Here is a 13,043-nt window from a genome sequence, read left to right on the forward strand (position 1 = left end):
ATACCATTATTATTTAAATGCAATATTAGGGAGAAAAAAGCCTCCCTAACCTTCTGTGGCCTCCGCATCTCCCCTTATAGCCACCCTATCCACCCAAAACGAACGTTAATTTTGAAAGCGTAAACAAATAATTAATTTAATTTAACAATTACATCAAAAAATCAATTTAGAAACATTTTAAATATCAACCTAAGTTATGATTATAAAGATATAACAGTTTATACAGTAAAAAACAAAATACCTGTAAGAGAAAGACAAGAAAACACATGAAATTTCAAAGAAATTACAATAAAAAGCAAAAAAGAAAATGATGTCTTCGTTCTTCTTAGGAAATACCTCATAATCTGAAAGCGAATAGTGCAATTACAAGGACTAACGACAAATACTAATAGCTTTGGTAGAGAAGATCGGACAGATTTCGCCAAGGCAAGCTGGGCAGTCGCCTATTGCTCCTATTCCAGATAACCCACTGTACCCTGTCTGAAAGGAAGTAACGCTAGAGTAGACTCGCGAAAAGTGTATAAGACACTTTTAAGATCAACTAAATAGCTAAGCCCAAGGGAAGTCGTTCGGGGAGGCCCTCCCTAATTCCACAAGGGTGAGAAGAAACACACACGATAACGAAACGTTGAATCATGTAGAACTCGTAGGGTAAATGCAAAGCAATTTATAGTAAGAATATGCAGTAAGCTAAGCGAAGAGGTAAGCAAGGTTAGACTATACTACAACTACTAAACGTGTTATTTCTACTACTACACTACTACTAGATACAAAAAAATAATAAAAACATCTACAATCAACAATTACTTCAAACAAAATGAACAAAAATAAGCATGCAAAATAAAAACTAAATCAAATTAACTATAAAAAAAACAAAAAAACATGCAAAATAAAAAATTTATTTGAATAAAATAAACTTAATGAATTCTACCAGATAGAGCATGCATGATAAAAAACTATTTCAACTATGGGGTCATCTTTGTCTTCTCCAACGTCGAACTGAAACAGATACGGTGGTAACAGATTAATAAAGAGCAATTAAAATTACTTATATCAAGTATTCCTACCTTAATCAACTGTAATGTTCCAAAGTTTGCAGGTGTGAAAAGCAAAACAAATCCAAAAGGAATGCCACAGCAGACAATTCGTTGTTTCAGTGAAATGTAAGTAAATCTCTAGTTGCTCTCGCTCTCCGTTTCAAGATTGACTGCATAATGTTGCAAGGTGGAGAGGAGAACAGAAAATTAAAAACATAGTTCACAAAAGACCACACCCATGTACATATTGGTTGTATCAGTATGACCAAACTGAACTTTATTCTCTCTCATTTGTTGCAACAATCTACGGAAACGGACAAATAAAAATATTAATTACACTATTCATTAAGGATGGGGTTAACGCACCTAAAAACACGCACCAAAAAGCAAGTAAAATATCTGAATTATAAAATGGTGACAAGCGTCAATTTTACATGACATAAATATCCAAAAATCATAAATATACGAATAGATAATAGCTACAAGCAAAATCATAGATACACGACGTTAATTTATGCTACGAACAATAGATAACTGTTAAAGAGAAACCACAGATGCCAGAGACGAATAATTATTATGAAAATCAAGTACAACCAAAAAGCAAAATAATCAACAGTGAAACAATTGCTTATCTAGAGGATAACTGTACAGTGCTCGAGTTTTATTTCTAAGCGTTGACAATAAAGGAAAAGTAATATCACCCATGGTGAAATGAGCCCCATAGCAGGCAGGCAGAACACCACATATGCAGCTGTAAATTGGACTGCACATATTTTCAAGTCCAAGGGGAGGGAGAAATGAAGGGGCTCCACTTCTCCAGGTCTCGAATCCTTATTTTTTGTCTTCTTGTTCATTTAATATGTTTAAATGACATCCTGTTGAAACAATTTAATGTCAGTTGCATCTTAAATATTATATTTTAAAATATTAAGAACTGCAATTTTCACCAATAAAATAAAACTCAATAATGAAATATAACAATTCAGAAGAGCAAAAAAATTATAGTAGTACCTAACTAGTAGTACTCAAACAAATAGAATACAAGATTTGGAAAATTTCAAACCATTTTGTAAATATAACTTGGTAGAATAATTAAATATTTCTTACCTTTTCTATAAGCCCAAGAGAAAGAAGCGTGATTGGACTCTACTTCTTTACATTTCGAATCCTTCTTATTTTTTGTGTTCTTGTTCATTTAATATGTTTAAATAACACCCTGTTGAAACAATTTAATGTTAACTTCGTCTTAAACATTGTTTTAAAATATTAAGAACTTAAAAATATTTTATGCACTAGATCGCTTCTTTGCATTTTTACTAGGGATTATTATATTCCAGATTGACCTATGGTGTTTCAGCTTGGGGTTTAGCTTGCGAAGGAATACCAAGTTCGAATAAATCGTTGCAAGAGAATTTTTTGAAAATTACAAAACCTGCTGAATATCAAACAATTCCCAAACAGATAAGAATTAAAAATATAAATAATATAGACGTTTTAGTTAAACACCACCATGTTACCCTCACTGATATGTACTGTAAATCTTCAAGTACAACTAGACACAGAGCTTTAATACTACCAGTGGTCAACCTGGAAGTTGGAAAAAACCTCTTTTTACAGAACAATTGCACTACACAACAAATTACCAAAGGACACTAAGGGCATAAATCTTGAAAATAAAAGTATTAAATTAAATAAAAGTATTTAGTTTATGGGAACTATGTACTTATTCTATTTAAATAAACTTTCCATATACCTTTCCATATAAAAAAAATGATAAATGAATGAAAATAGTAATTTCTTTACCAAGTTAGTTCATNAAAAAAAAAACGTGTACAAAAATATTTAACTATTATTATTTAAAAAATTAGTCTCCTATATACATACATAAAGAAATCAATTTATTTTCGGTTTCTTTTCTGGTGGTGGCTTTATCTTTTCTTGTTTATCACTCTTACTCTCTTTATTTTCTGTAGTTCCATTTTCTGGTTCAGTTTTTACAACTGCTGTGGGGTTAATTTTTGGCAGTTGGGGCTGAGGCAAAGGAAACTTTTTAATCAGCTCACCTAGAAGCATGTCCACCCTTTGTCTTTGAAATAAGGAACTTGCTTCCTCCTTTGGTTTCTCTTCTTTTTTAACTTTATCAATTCCACTCCTTTTGAAATCCCATGAATAACCTTTACTAGGATGATATCTTGCATAACTAGAAGCTTCTTCAAAAGCTGACTGTAAGTGATGTACTGCCGACAACTGAAAATACATCTTGTATTAACACATGAACGTCGAAATTTGTCATACGTTTCTGAGCATTTATTATAAAAACGAGTGAAACTTTAAAATTTAATTTAAACTAGTTTATAATAAATGCTCGCCTGCCACGACAGCGACTCGTAATCGATGTAATTTGTTTTTTGCGAAAAACAACTTTTTGTAACTTTAACTAAGCTTTTAGTTATATTAAAGAACAATAATAATGGAAAGGGGAAATTAAAGGGCCGCTTTAACGTAAAACACCCAGGGTGATTTTATTTCCTAGTCCAGGTTTGATTTAAATGACTGAACCCTTATTTAAGTAACCTTAAATAAACGATTACAATAAAGGGAAATATATTTTGACTTTTTTATTCCTACTTCAGGTGTTTTGCGCAGATATTTATTAATCATTATGCCAAACATATTGATTCGCCCTTTTTTAAATCTTTCATAATTATTGCGATGTTTTAATTGAAATTGCTTTTTTGCAAGCAACCACAGCAAGCAACTAATGGCTCAACTATTCTGTTGCAAATGGATATACCCTTCATCATCATCAATTCATAATAAAGAATACTATTCCGAAGTGCCCACAATATATCCTAATAAGTGAATTTAAAATAGAACCATCATAGTCTGACCTAATTAATGATTCTGGATTAAAATAATTGAGACTAACCTGGACAAATCCAAACAGGTGTCTTGAGAAGATGGCGGACGATTTGCTCGTATATCTGCTCAAAGAATCTGCATTTGAAGTATTAGATAAATTAATTTGTTGCTTTTGGTAATCAATCATTAAATATACAAATTTAACTTGTATTACATGTTTTGTTTTTCACACATCAAACTGTAAACAATCATAGACATCTAAACAACTGATGCTTGTAAAACCATAGACATATATTAATGGACGTGCCTTAGCCGTATATCGTTGTTATAATTTCTTGGGTCGAAAAGTGAGGGAGATGGTGTATGGTTTAGAACTAGTGTTATCTCTTTCATGACACGCTTACGCACTATCGTAAGAGAGATGAATATTGTCCGAAACTTCGTTCCATCTCTTTCTTTTGTTGTACCACAATTCTGATCGCTAAGGCATGTCCATTAGTAAACGTCGATGTGTAAAACAATCTATGCTATAAAGTGCCATAGATAATATAAGATTGTAATCTGTAACATAGATTTGTAATGAGCAGTTTAAATTGTCTTACCAACATAATCAACCAATATTACTATGGAGTATACAGCAAGCGAGCAAGGAGTAGCACATATACAGGTTGTCCTCTTGGATTTTCATTTTCTGTCACAAAGTGTAAGCTACTGGTTTATGTGATGATTGCAGTACACCTTGTATAAATAACGTGCTTTAAAAACAAAATTTATTAAACTAATAAGTTTTAGATAATTGTACAACATTGTTTCAACACAATGGAAGAGATTTTTAAAATATATCACTAAACAAGAATATACAATATTTAGTATTATTTATTCTACAATACTTTCCTGCAGAAGGGCAATGAAGTGTTTTGTATTAAATATTATGTACATATATGTCTTAATTAACGTTTTTTGAGAGTAATATAATTTTTTGTATTTAATTGGCTAGTTGATGTTAACATAAAGAAAAGCTGTTTACCTACAATTTTACCCTCTGTAATAAAAAAAAAACGTACAAGTATATTGTTCAAGTGATTTTTAACACTTACGACATCAATTTATCAGTGTCACATAATTCATCATTGCTATAATTAGTCAGTGGTATGCCCCAACTTTCAATTTCTTGTGTCGTCTTGGTAATGAACTCTCTGTGTCTGATGTATCAGATTCAGATTCATTAAAACTACTGTCCTTTCCAACAGAATTTTCCAATCCAAAAGAATTTGATGTTTTAGCCTTTTCCAGTGTTCGTACTACAAAAGGAATCACTAACTGCCTTTAACAATATTAATTCATTAATTAAAAAGTAAGATATTACTTTGTGCTTCAAGTAAACTGTTTTGTCTTTTGAGGTCCTCAATGTCTTGCTGGTGGGCATTATTTTTTCTTCTCATAAACTGTATATATTCAGCGGCTTTTTTTAAAATTTGGGCCCTACTAGCCTACAAAATAATTTATTAGTTTATCCATTAATACAGTGCATTACCTTTTATCTACTTTTTCCCCATTAAGAGCAGGTACTGAATCTCTCAAACTACTAAAACTATCTTTTATGTGGTCTCTTCTTTTCCTTTCCAAGGCATTATGATGTGCTCGCTTTTCTGCCTTGAAACACAACGATTTATATCATACAACAGAAACTTGTTAAGAAAAAACGTTATTTTGCTAGAGGAAACTTTAAGAAATGCAAGTTACCTGTGAATAATACTGGCTGTTTGACGACTGCCTGAGACTTTGCTGCCGAGAGTNCAGAATTTCATATACAACATTTTTCCGTTATTTATTAATGACGTATAGATAGGGTGGGGTTGTTTAACCTACATTTTATAGCGGTCAAAAGTTTTGGGTTTTGAAACTGTTGAACATTAACAGAAAAAAGTTCTTTAAAAAATGTTTTATCAATTAAAACTATTGTGTTCTCAAAAAGAAGGAATATTTGCTGATGTATGGATTGCGGCTACTTTAGGGGTGAAAAGATTAACTAAAAATCAAATTCACAATACAGATATTGTAAAAATCAGGTACTTATTAACAACTTATTAATATTAATGAAATACTAATATTATATTTTACATCAATAAATTACAGTAAAGAAATTGAGGAGATGATTGTAACTCAATCTCATCATCCTAAAAAGAGGCTCTCGCTTCGTTTAGCAGTTATACTTGTAAACGGGGCAACCAAAATATATTTGCAGCAAGTTATAACATTGCAAGAAGAAATACTATCATTTCTCTGTTATGTTAGAAGACCCATTAAGTTGACTGACGAAAGTATTAAAAGACCAAGAAATGTCAAGGCCAAAAAGAGGCCAAGACCCAAGCAACAACCTGAAACCTCCAATGAACAAGAACAAATCGAAATACCACCTGGATCTTATATCAGAAAGCTATCAGATACTCATTACACATCGGCTATTGCCGAAGAAGTAGAAAGAACGGTACATTTATAAAAGAAAGCAATTAGAACAATAAAGTAAAAAATTATTGATTTGTTTAGAGAATTGGTCCAGGGCCTATCGAATGGGGCGATGAGTTTATAAGACAAATAGAAGAACTCGCAGAGCTTGAAAGGATCCAAGAGGGAGCCAAAGAAACGTAAGAAAAATGTATATGTGTTGAAGAAACTTTTGTATTTAAAGAAATGCCTACTTGTACAATTTATTAATTTCACGCCTGAGGCATTCAATTTTTAAAACTCTTTATTTTATGAGTGAAATACTAATTGTCGTGTGTTTCAAACAATTTCATTAAATGCACTTTAATTAGTAAAGTTATTGATTAACATTATTTGATAGTTTTATACAAATAAATACAGTAAAAAAATAATAATTAATAACCCATTGGAAGTTATTACTATCCCATTATTGAATTTAAAGTTACCTACATCCATTCTCCAAAAATTATAATGTTTTATCTATATAANTTTACCATATATTAAATAGATGGCGGTATATGTAACTATATTTACATTTGATTTCAAAAAGTAACAAAACAGTTTATTTTTTGTCTTTTGATACTTTATCTTCTTTTGGTGCATTTCCTAACGAATTACTTGTTAACAAATAAATAAGTAAATATAAAGAAGATGATATATCCAGAAGTTATCTTGGTCAATCTTTGAAACTATGTAATTTTAAACATGCATAGGTACTACTTAAAATACTTTCTGTATATCTTATGTTAAAGGATTGATAACTGAGAAATTATACTGTTGTGGATTAGTTATAATAAAAAATATATTTACTTTTTAGCTTTTTAGCAAGTTGTCGACTGAACAGCACTAGTGCAAGCTTAGATACCCCATAAGCTTTATAACTAGTACACTTACTAGTAGTTATGACATTTGTGTAAAAATTCCATTACGTTGTTTACTAAGAAATAAAATATTCGCAACAATTTTATCATAAATTAATAAAGAAACCTTTAGGGCTGTTTAACTAGAACAATTTTTACGAATTACCTTGTACAGATGTTTCTTCAGCATATCTTCTATCTATAACTTTTTTTATTTATTTTTTGGAATAATTAATTTAATAGAGATTCATTTATACTTCAATTTAGTTTAGCCTACGTATCCAAAAGCACTATTTAAAATTTTCTATTGTCTTATAACTATGAATTAAAAGAACATTTTCTACAGGTTTACGGCAATGAAATATTTGATAAATGGATTTATGATAATTTTCTTCCTGATTTGGTACAACAAAAAAGAAAAAATCCAGACCCTGTGAATTTTCGATACTTGGTATCAGAATTCTTCAAATATGAATCTGAAATTACACCCAGAAGACAAACAAGTGGACGTCCTTTAGCTGGGTAAAACTACACATTTGTTGTTGTTCAACCAACGTAATATGGTTTAAATAAATATCTTGTCACCTATTTCAAAAGGATTTAAAAACCAAAAATTGTACTGAACTTGATAAACATTTTTTAATGAACTAATTGATTGATAAAATGAAAACTCAAACCTGAACAATTGCGTAAAATTTATATTTACGATTATCACCTATTATCCTCTTAATAAGCCGTTGTTTAGATCACGTACTATGTAAAAATATTCATAAACAGAAGCAGATAATCCTGCTAGGTTTATAAAGAAAAAAAATCATTTATGAATTAATGACTGTGTTAAATTTTTATATCATAAAATAATTTTTTACCTTTCAGGACAAGATTGAGTGTCCCAGAGAAGGGAAGTGCCTCCAAATTATCTGCCCAAAAGAGGGGTGCAGTAGCTACTCCTAGTTTGGAAAGACAATTTGTAAAACCAGCTCCTCCTAAACAACTCCCTGATATAGTCATCACCAGCCCTCAAAGTGAAGAAATCATTCCAGAAGTTGTCCCCCATCCTCAAGACTTTCAACCAGTGGAAAGAACCGATGAACAGCCACTTGCAGAGTCTGTGGTTGAGGTTGTTCCTCAAGAACCACTTGTACATGAACGTGAACATGACAGGCCACTGCAACGACCTTATGGAAGTCCTGCGGAATCTTTCTCTTCTACTGAAAATAGACGTAAAACAGAAGAAGAACGGTAATATATGTCTTTTTTATTATTTGAAATTGCATATAAACAAACAGAAAAATATTTTCTATTTCAGACAAAAGCGTTTAGCAAAAATAATTCACAAGTGGAATGAAGAAGAAATGGGAGAAATAACCATTGAAAAAATTTGTCCACCACCTATTAACAAACTCAATATTGCAAAAACATTCTCTGATCTGCTTCGTAAGAATATTTACAAGTTTTCCAAAATTACTTCATAGTAACATTTTTTTTATTTACAGATTTAGAGAAAATGGGCTATGTAAACCTGACTAGTGAAACAAACTCTTTACAATTAGGAAAAATTGAGAAAGGCAAAAAATTACTAAGAAATTAGACACCCCTAATTTTAAGTGCCTATTTTAAACTTTTTAATTTTAAATTTCACTTTGTCTATTTATGTTCCTAATAAGGTCACATAAGATATAAAATACGCATTCTTTATTATTTTAAGAATTTTGACTTTTAATTTTTGTGTTTTAGAATAAGATTTATGTTCTTTATTATATTTATCGGTTCTTTTATGCAGTTACCAAAAATAAGATAATTATCTACTTTGTAAACGTGACATTAATGAATCATTAATATAACTTTAGCCATCAATAAATATGTAACAATCTTTAAATATTTTATTCAAACTTTATTACTAGTCGTGAAAGTAACAATATACATTTTCAGAATACGGTCATCCTAATATAAAATTACATAGGTATTTAACTGTAATACTTACTTCGCAAATATTCACTGTCTGATGCTTGATGTTACACTTGTTCCGTTATACAGTAAACAATTCACATGTGATTAAGAACAGCAATTTATTTTCAATATAAAAATAATCGACACTGGATCGATAATTATTGTAAGTAAACAGAGATAAGTTAATAAATACAGTGACAGGCACATAGGGTTATACCATCGACGTTCACTAATGGACATGCCTTAGCGGTCACAATTGTGGTACAACAAAAGAAAGAGATGGAACGAAGTCTCGGACAATATCCATCTCTCTCGCGATAGTGGGTAAGCGTGTCATGAAAGAGATAGCATTAGTCCGAAACCATGAATGCGCTATGATCATACAGCTAAGGCACGTCCATTAATATACGTCTATGGTTAATACAATATTACAATAGTTAGTAAAAGTCAATAAATGTTATATGCAGGTTAACCATTCTTAACGAATAAATGATAATGACGATTAAGAGATTATCCATAGATTTCAGAACAATAGAATATAACACAAATTTTATCAGAGCAAAATAAACACATATTCATAAAAAAGGTAAATGCCAAATACTCCGATTATTTGGCTTACATATTTTATTTCGGCATAGGTTCATGCAATGTAAAATTAAAAGCAGACCGCTATCTATTTATACTTTTTAATACGCTCCATCGAAAATTGCTTTTCTATGTAATTTTATAATGAAAAAGAATCAAAGCAACCTTTGTGACCATGCTCTTATTAAAGAGCACGCATGTACCGAGTGCCATTCTTGTTATGCAACCCAATTTACATATCATTAAATGTTTTTATTAACACTTAATTAAAATAAGTAGCAGCTTCTTTGATGTCTTTTGTGTAATAAATTACTAAACGAAACACTATTACCGAGATTCCGTAATTACGCTTAACAGCGACACCCCACAAATTACATGCACTATCTAAGAATAACACCTTATTAGGTGTGGAAACAAATTTTAGGATTTTAAATGTATTTGTGAAATTTAGGGTAAAAGTGTTTCATTTACAATTAGTTTTATTCCAATTTAGCAGAACTCGAAACAAAAATTCTTTTTTAACCAAAATGACTATTACATATAGTTAATTAACACAAATAAAAGATAAAAATAAGATTTTATTAACCAGTACCGGGTAATGAAGTGTAAAGAATTAACATGTACAATTTTACATAAAATTTTACTATTTTACAACATTAACTTCCAATAAAAATTGAGCCTGGCTATTTACACATCTATATTTATCATTGTTTTTATTTATAACTTTTTACAGTTAACTCCTTAGTTCAGATTAAACAAAAATACTGCAGCAAAACACTATTCAAGCTCTAAGGTCTGCTTTTTAAAACAATTAAAAATAGACGATGATAAACACCGCCACAGGTTAAAAACGTGACTTATATGAGTAACATCTGTTCAGATTTGATATAATTTCAAAGTAAAAAATAATATTTTCAATACATTTTTTTTGTACTGATACAACTAAAAAATATGGCACGAATCAAGAAAAAATTACTTGTAATTTCTGTAAACATTTCAAATCTGAACATAAAAATCTGGCTTAGTCACAAAATTACACGTTTGCATCAAATACTGTTTTGTCAAAAGCGGAAATTTGTTGAATACATTTTTTTATTTATAATTTAATTAACTGTGCAGTCAAATGTTATGCAATTACAACAAGCTTATTGTATTATTTGTATATTAATTACTACACAATGTCGTAGTTTTACAATTGAATACCTTCAACTACAAGCAACAAATAAGTTATGAAGTTGAAAGCGAACTTTCGCCTATAAAAAGATATTACATGAAATAAAAAGAAAACATTCTATTTAAAAAAAAAAATATGAATAAAATCACTGTTTAAGAATAGCGTAAAATAATTTTATAAGAATGCTTAAGACATAACATTGAAAAGATTATTAAAATATCCAATAATTTCAATTAAAAAAAAAACATTACTGTTATAAGATTGCCAAGATTAATTGAATAATGTCATTTAGAAAACTGCTTTAACATAGCCAAACTGTTGCACACCATTTGACATAGTAAATGAAATTAATTACCACAATCACCAAAAAAGACAAATAATGTCCACTAACACACTACAATTAAACCTCTTACATGTTTGCAACAGATTAAGGAGTTCAAACAGTCACATTAAACACAAATAAGAAACACGTTTAGGCACTTGGGTGGTTTTTATATATTTTTTTTAGCAATGCCAGTGAGCAACCAAAACCACTATCATACTTAGTAACCAAAAAATAAAAAAATATTAAGAAATAACATAAAAAATGCCCCATTTGAATCAAATCGTGGCAGATTTTAATCAAGAAGGGATTTCCTTTAAGTAATTTGTATAAACTATTAAATTAATTGCTTTTATATTGTTTTGAGTAATTTTTATTTTAATATACATATAATAGTTATGCTTTAATTAAACAATCCCCTTTTGACTACTATCTGCAATATACTGTTAAAAACATAGAAAATATAACAACCATGCAAAAAATAAGGTATGTTTATTGTTACCTGAAGATATCGATTTTTTGTATATGTTGTATGTATGTACAATAAAAAAAGAATAATTTTGTAGCTACCAACATTGCCTATAAGAAGAGAAAGTATATCACAAGGTAGTTGTGACAACTATTTACTGCCATATGTATCGTCTAGTGAAAATAATTAACTGAAAATATGAAAGCTTGGCATTTTGTCTTTATTTATTTTTACTAGAGTTGGATTATTCGGATATTATGTGCATCATTTTCGACAGCAGATACAAAGGGCAGGGCATAGATGTTCGCTACAGACTAGAGAGCGCATCCATCAGGATTGTTTTATTTTACCGTTTTCGACGCGAGTCGAATTAGTGACTGCCATTTCAGCTGCTTGTACAGCCATCTGCTGCATGCTTGTCTCTATGAAGTTTTTGTAAACGGGCTTCAGAAACTGGAAAAAATCTCTGAAATTTTATATTGCCTTTGCATTGTTTTGATAATAACAACAGATATGTACCAGATGATTTTTTTTTTATTCTGAATTATATAAGATCATTTCTGAAATTGCGATTAGTTTTTTTGAAAAGGAAATAAAAACTGAATCGAGGTTGTATCATCTTAAGTCATCATCTTAACAATAAAAATAGCATGCTTCATATATGCAATAAAAAGTTTTTGAAAAAGTGCAAAACTAATAACAAAGTGTCGTTTACTTTAGTTAATATATCAGCAATTCTGATTTATTTCCATAATGCAACATGCACTTTCAAACGTTTTTTGTTAAAAAAAAGCACTTTTATAAATACAATTAAAGAGTACATACGCCGTTTTCTTTGATTTCTCTTTCTAAAATAAGCATGCTGTAGGAACAACAACACTATTATAGTAAAAATTTGTAACAGTCACTAAAATACATACACAGTACAAAATTTTAAAAATCACATTTTTACTACGATCTTTTAATGCACATTTTCCGTTTGAAACCTATATAAACGAAACTTGTGAAAGTGTATTATTCAAAATTGTCACTCTATTCTAATATTATGGCCAATTTACTTTAAAAGAACTTGTGACTTTTATTTTTCTAATTAAAAAAAGACTTTGCTTACTGTTATTACAAAAAAGGCTGAGGCATCAGTCTAAATTATTAACACCATAACTTTTATAAAAACTTAGGTAACTTACGTTTTCCCATAAGAAGTTGGCGATCTCATCAATTTGTGTGCCCAGTTCTCTGAGTTCTCCACTATACCTATAAATAAAAAATAATATTTTATTTATTATTTTACAACATTAAC

The 13,043-nt window shown here is 29.9% G+C and overlaps 3 protein-coding genes and 1 long non-coding RNA gene across 4 annotated transcripts in view; 1 reads left to right on the forward strand and 3 right to left on the reverse strand.

Annotated features, from left to right (window-relative positions):
• Positions 1–961: 961 nt before the first annotated feature.
• Positions 962–4,172, reverse strand: LOC112905459. The gene is made up of 5 exons (XR_003231821.1): positions 3,967–4,172; positions 2,145–2,253; positions 1,404–1,912; positions 1,068–1,341; positions 962–999 (listed from the first exon to the last, which is right to left on the reverse strand). It is a non-coding gene; the product is annotated as an uncharacterized LOC112905459 (long non-coding RNA).
• A 483-nt stretch (positions 4,173–4,655) lies between these two features.
• Positions 4,656–5,690, reverse strand: LOC108739476 (protein max; the record flags this gene model as incomplete). Its single annotated transcript, XM_025977973.1, has 4 exons — positions 4,656–5,200; positions 5,266–5,389; positions 5,445–5,552; positions 5,643–5,690. Coding segments are annotated over 4 exons (438 nt in total), but the record flags the coding sequence as incomplete, so codon positions are not given.
• Positions 5,691–5,703: 13 nt separating this feature from the next.
• Positions 5,704–6,842, forward strand: LOC108739495. The gene is made up of 3 exons (XM_018473412.2): positions 5,704–5,968; positions 6,036–6,387; positions 6,447–6,842. Exons 1-3 carry the CDS (start codon positions 5,838–5,840, stop codon positions 6,546–6,548), a joined length of 585 nt encoding a protein of 194 aa, XP_018328914.1. The 5' UTR covers positions 5,704–5,837; the 3' UTR covers positions 6,549–6,842.
• Positions 6,843–10,353: 3,511 nt separating this feature from the next.
• The window catches only part of LOC108739477 (atlastin), an 8,251-nt gene continuing 5,561 nt past the window's right edge, over positions 10,354–13,043 (reverse strand). The window contains exons 8-9 of the mRNA XM_025977954.1: positions 12,931–12,997; positions 10,354–12,196 (exon numbers count right to left, since the gene is read on the reverse strand). Of these exons, the coding sequence (XP_025833739.1) occupies positions 12,074–12,196; positions 12,931–12,997 (190 nt within the window). The 3' untranslated portion in view covers positions 10,354–12,073. The remainder of the gene's footprint in view (positions 12,197–12,930; positions 12,998–13,043) is intronic.

The sequence above is a fragment of the Agrilus planipennis genome, unplaced genomic scaffold, assembly GCF_000699045.2.
Source record: "Agrilus planipennis isolate EAB-ADULT unplaced genomic scaffold, Apla_2.0 scaffold34, whole genome shotgun sequence".
In the NCBI taxonomy this organism is placed as follows: domain Eukaryota; kingdom Metazoa; phylum Arthropoda; class Insecta; order Coleoptera; family Buprestidae; genus Agrilus; species Agrilus planipennis.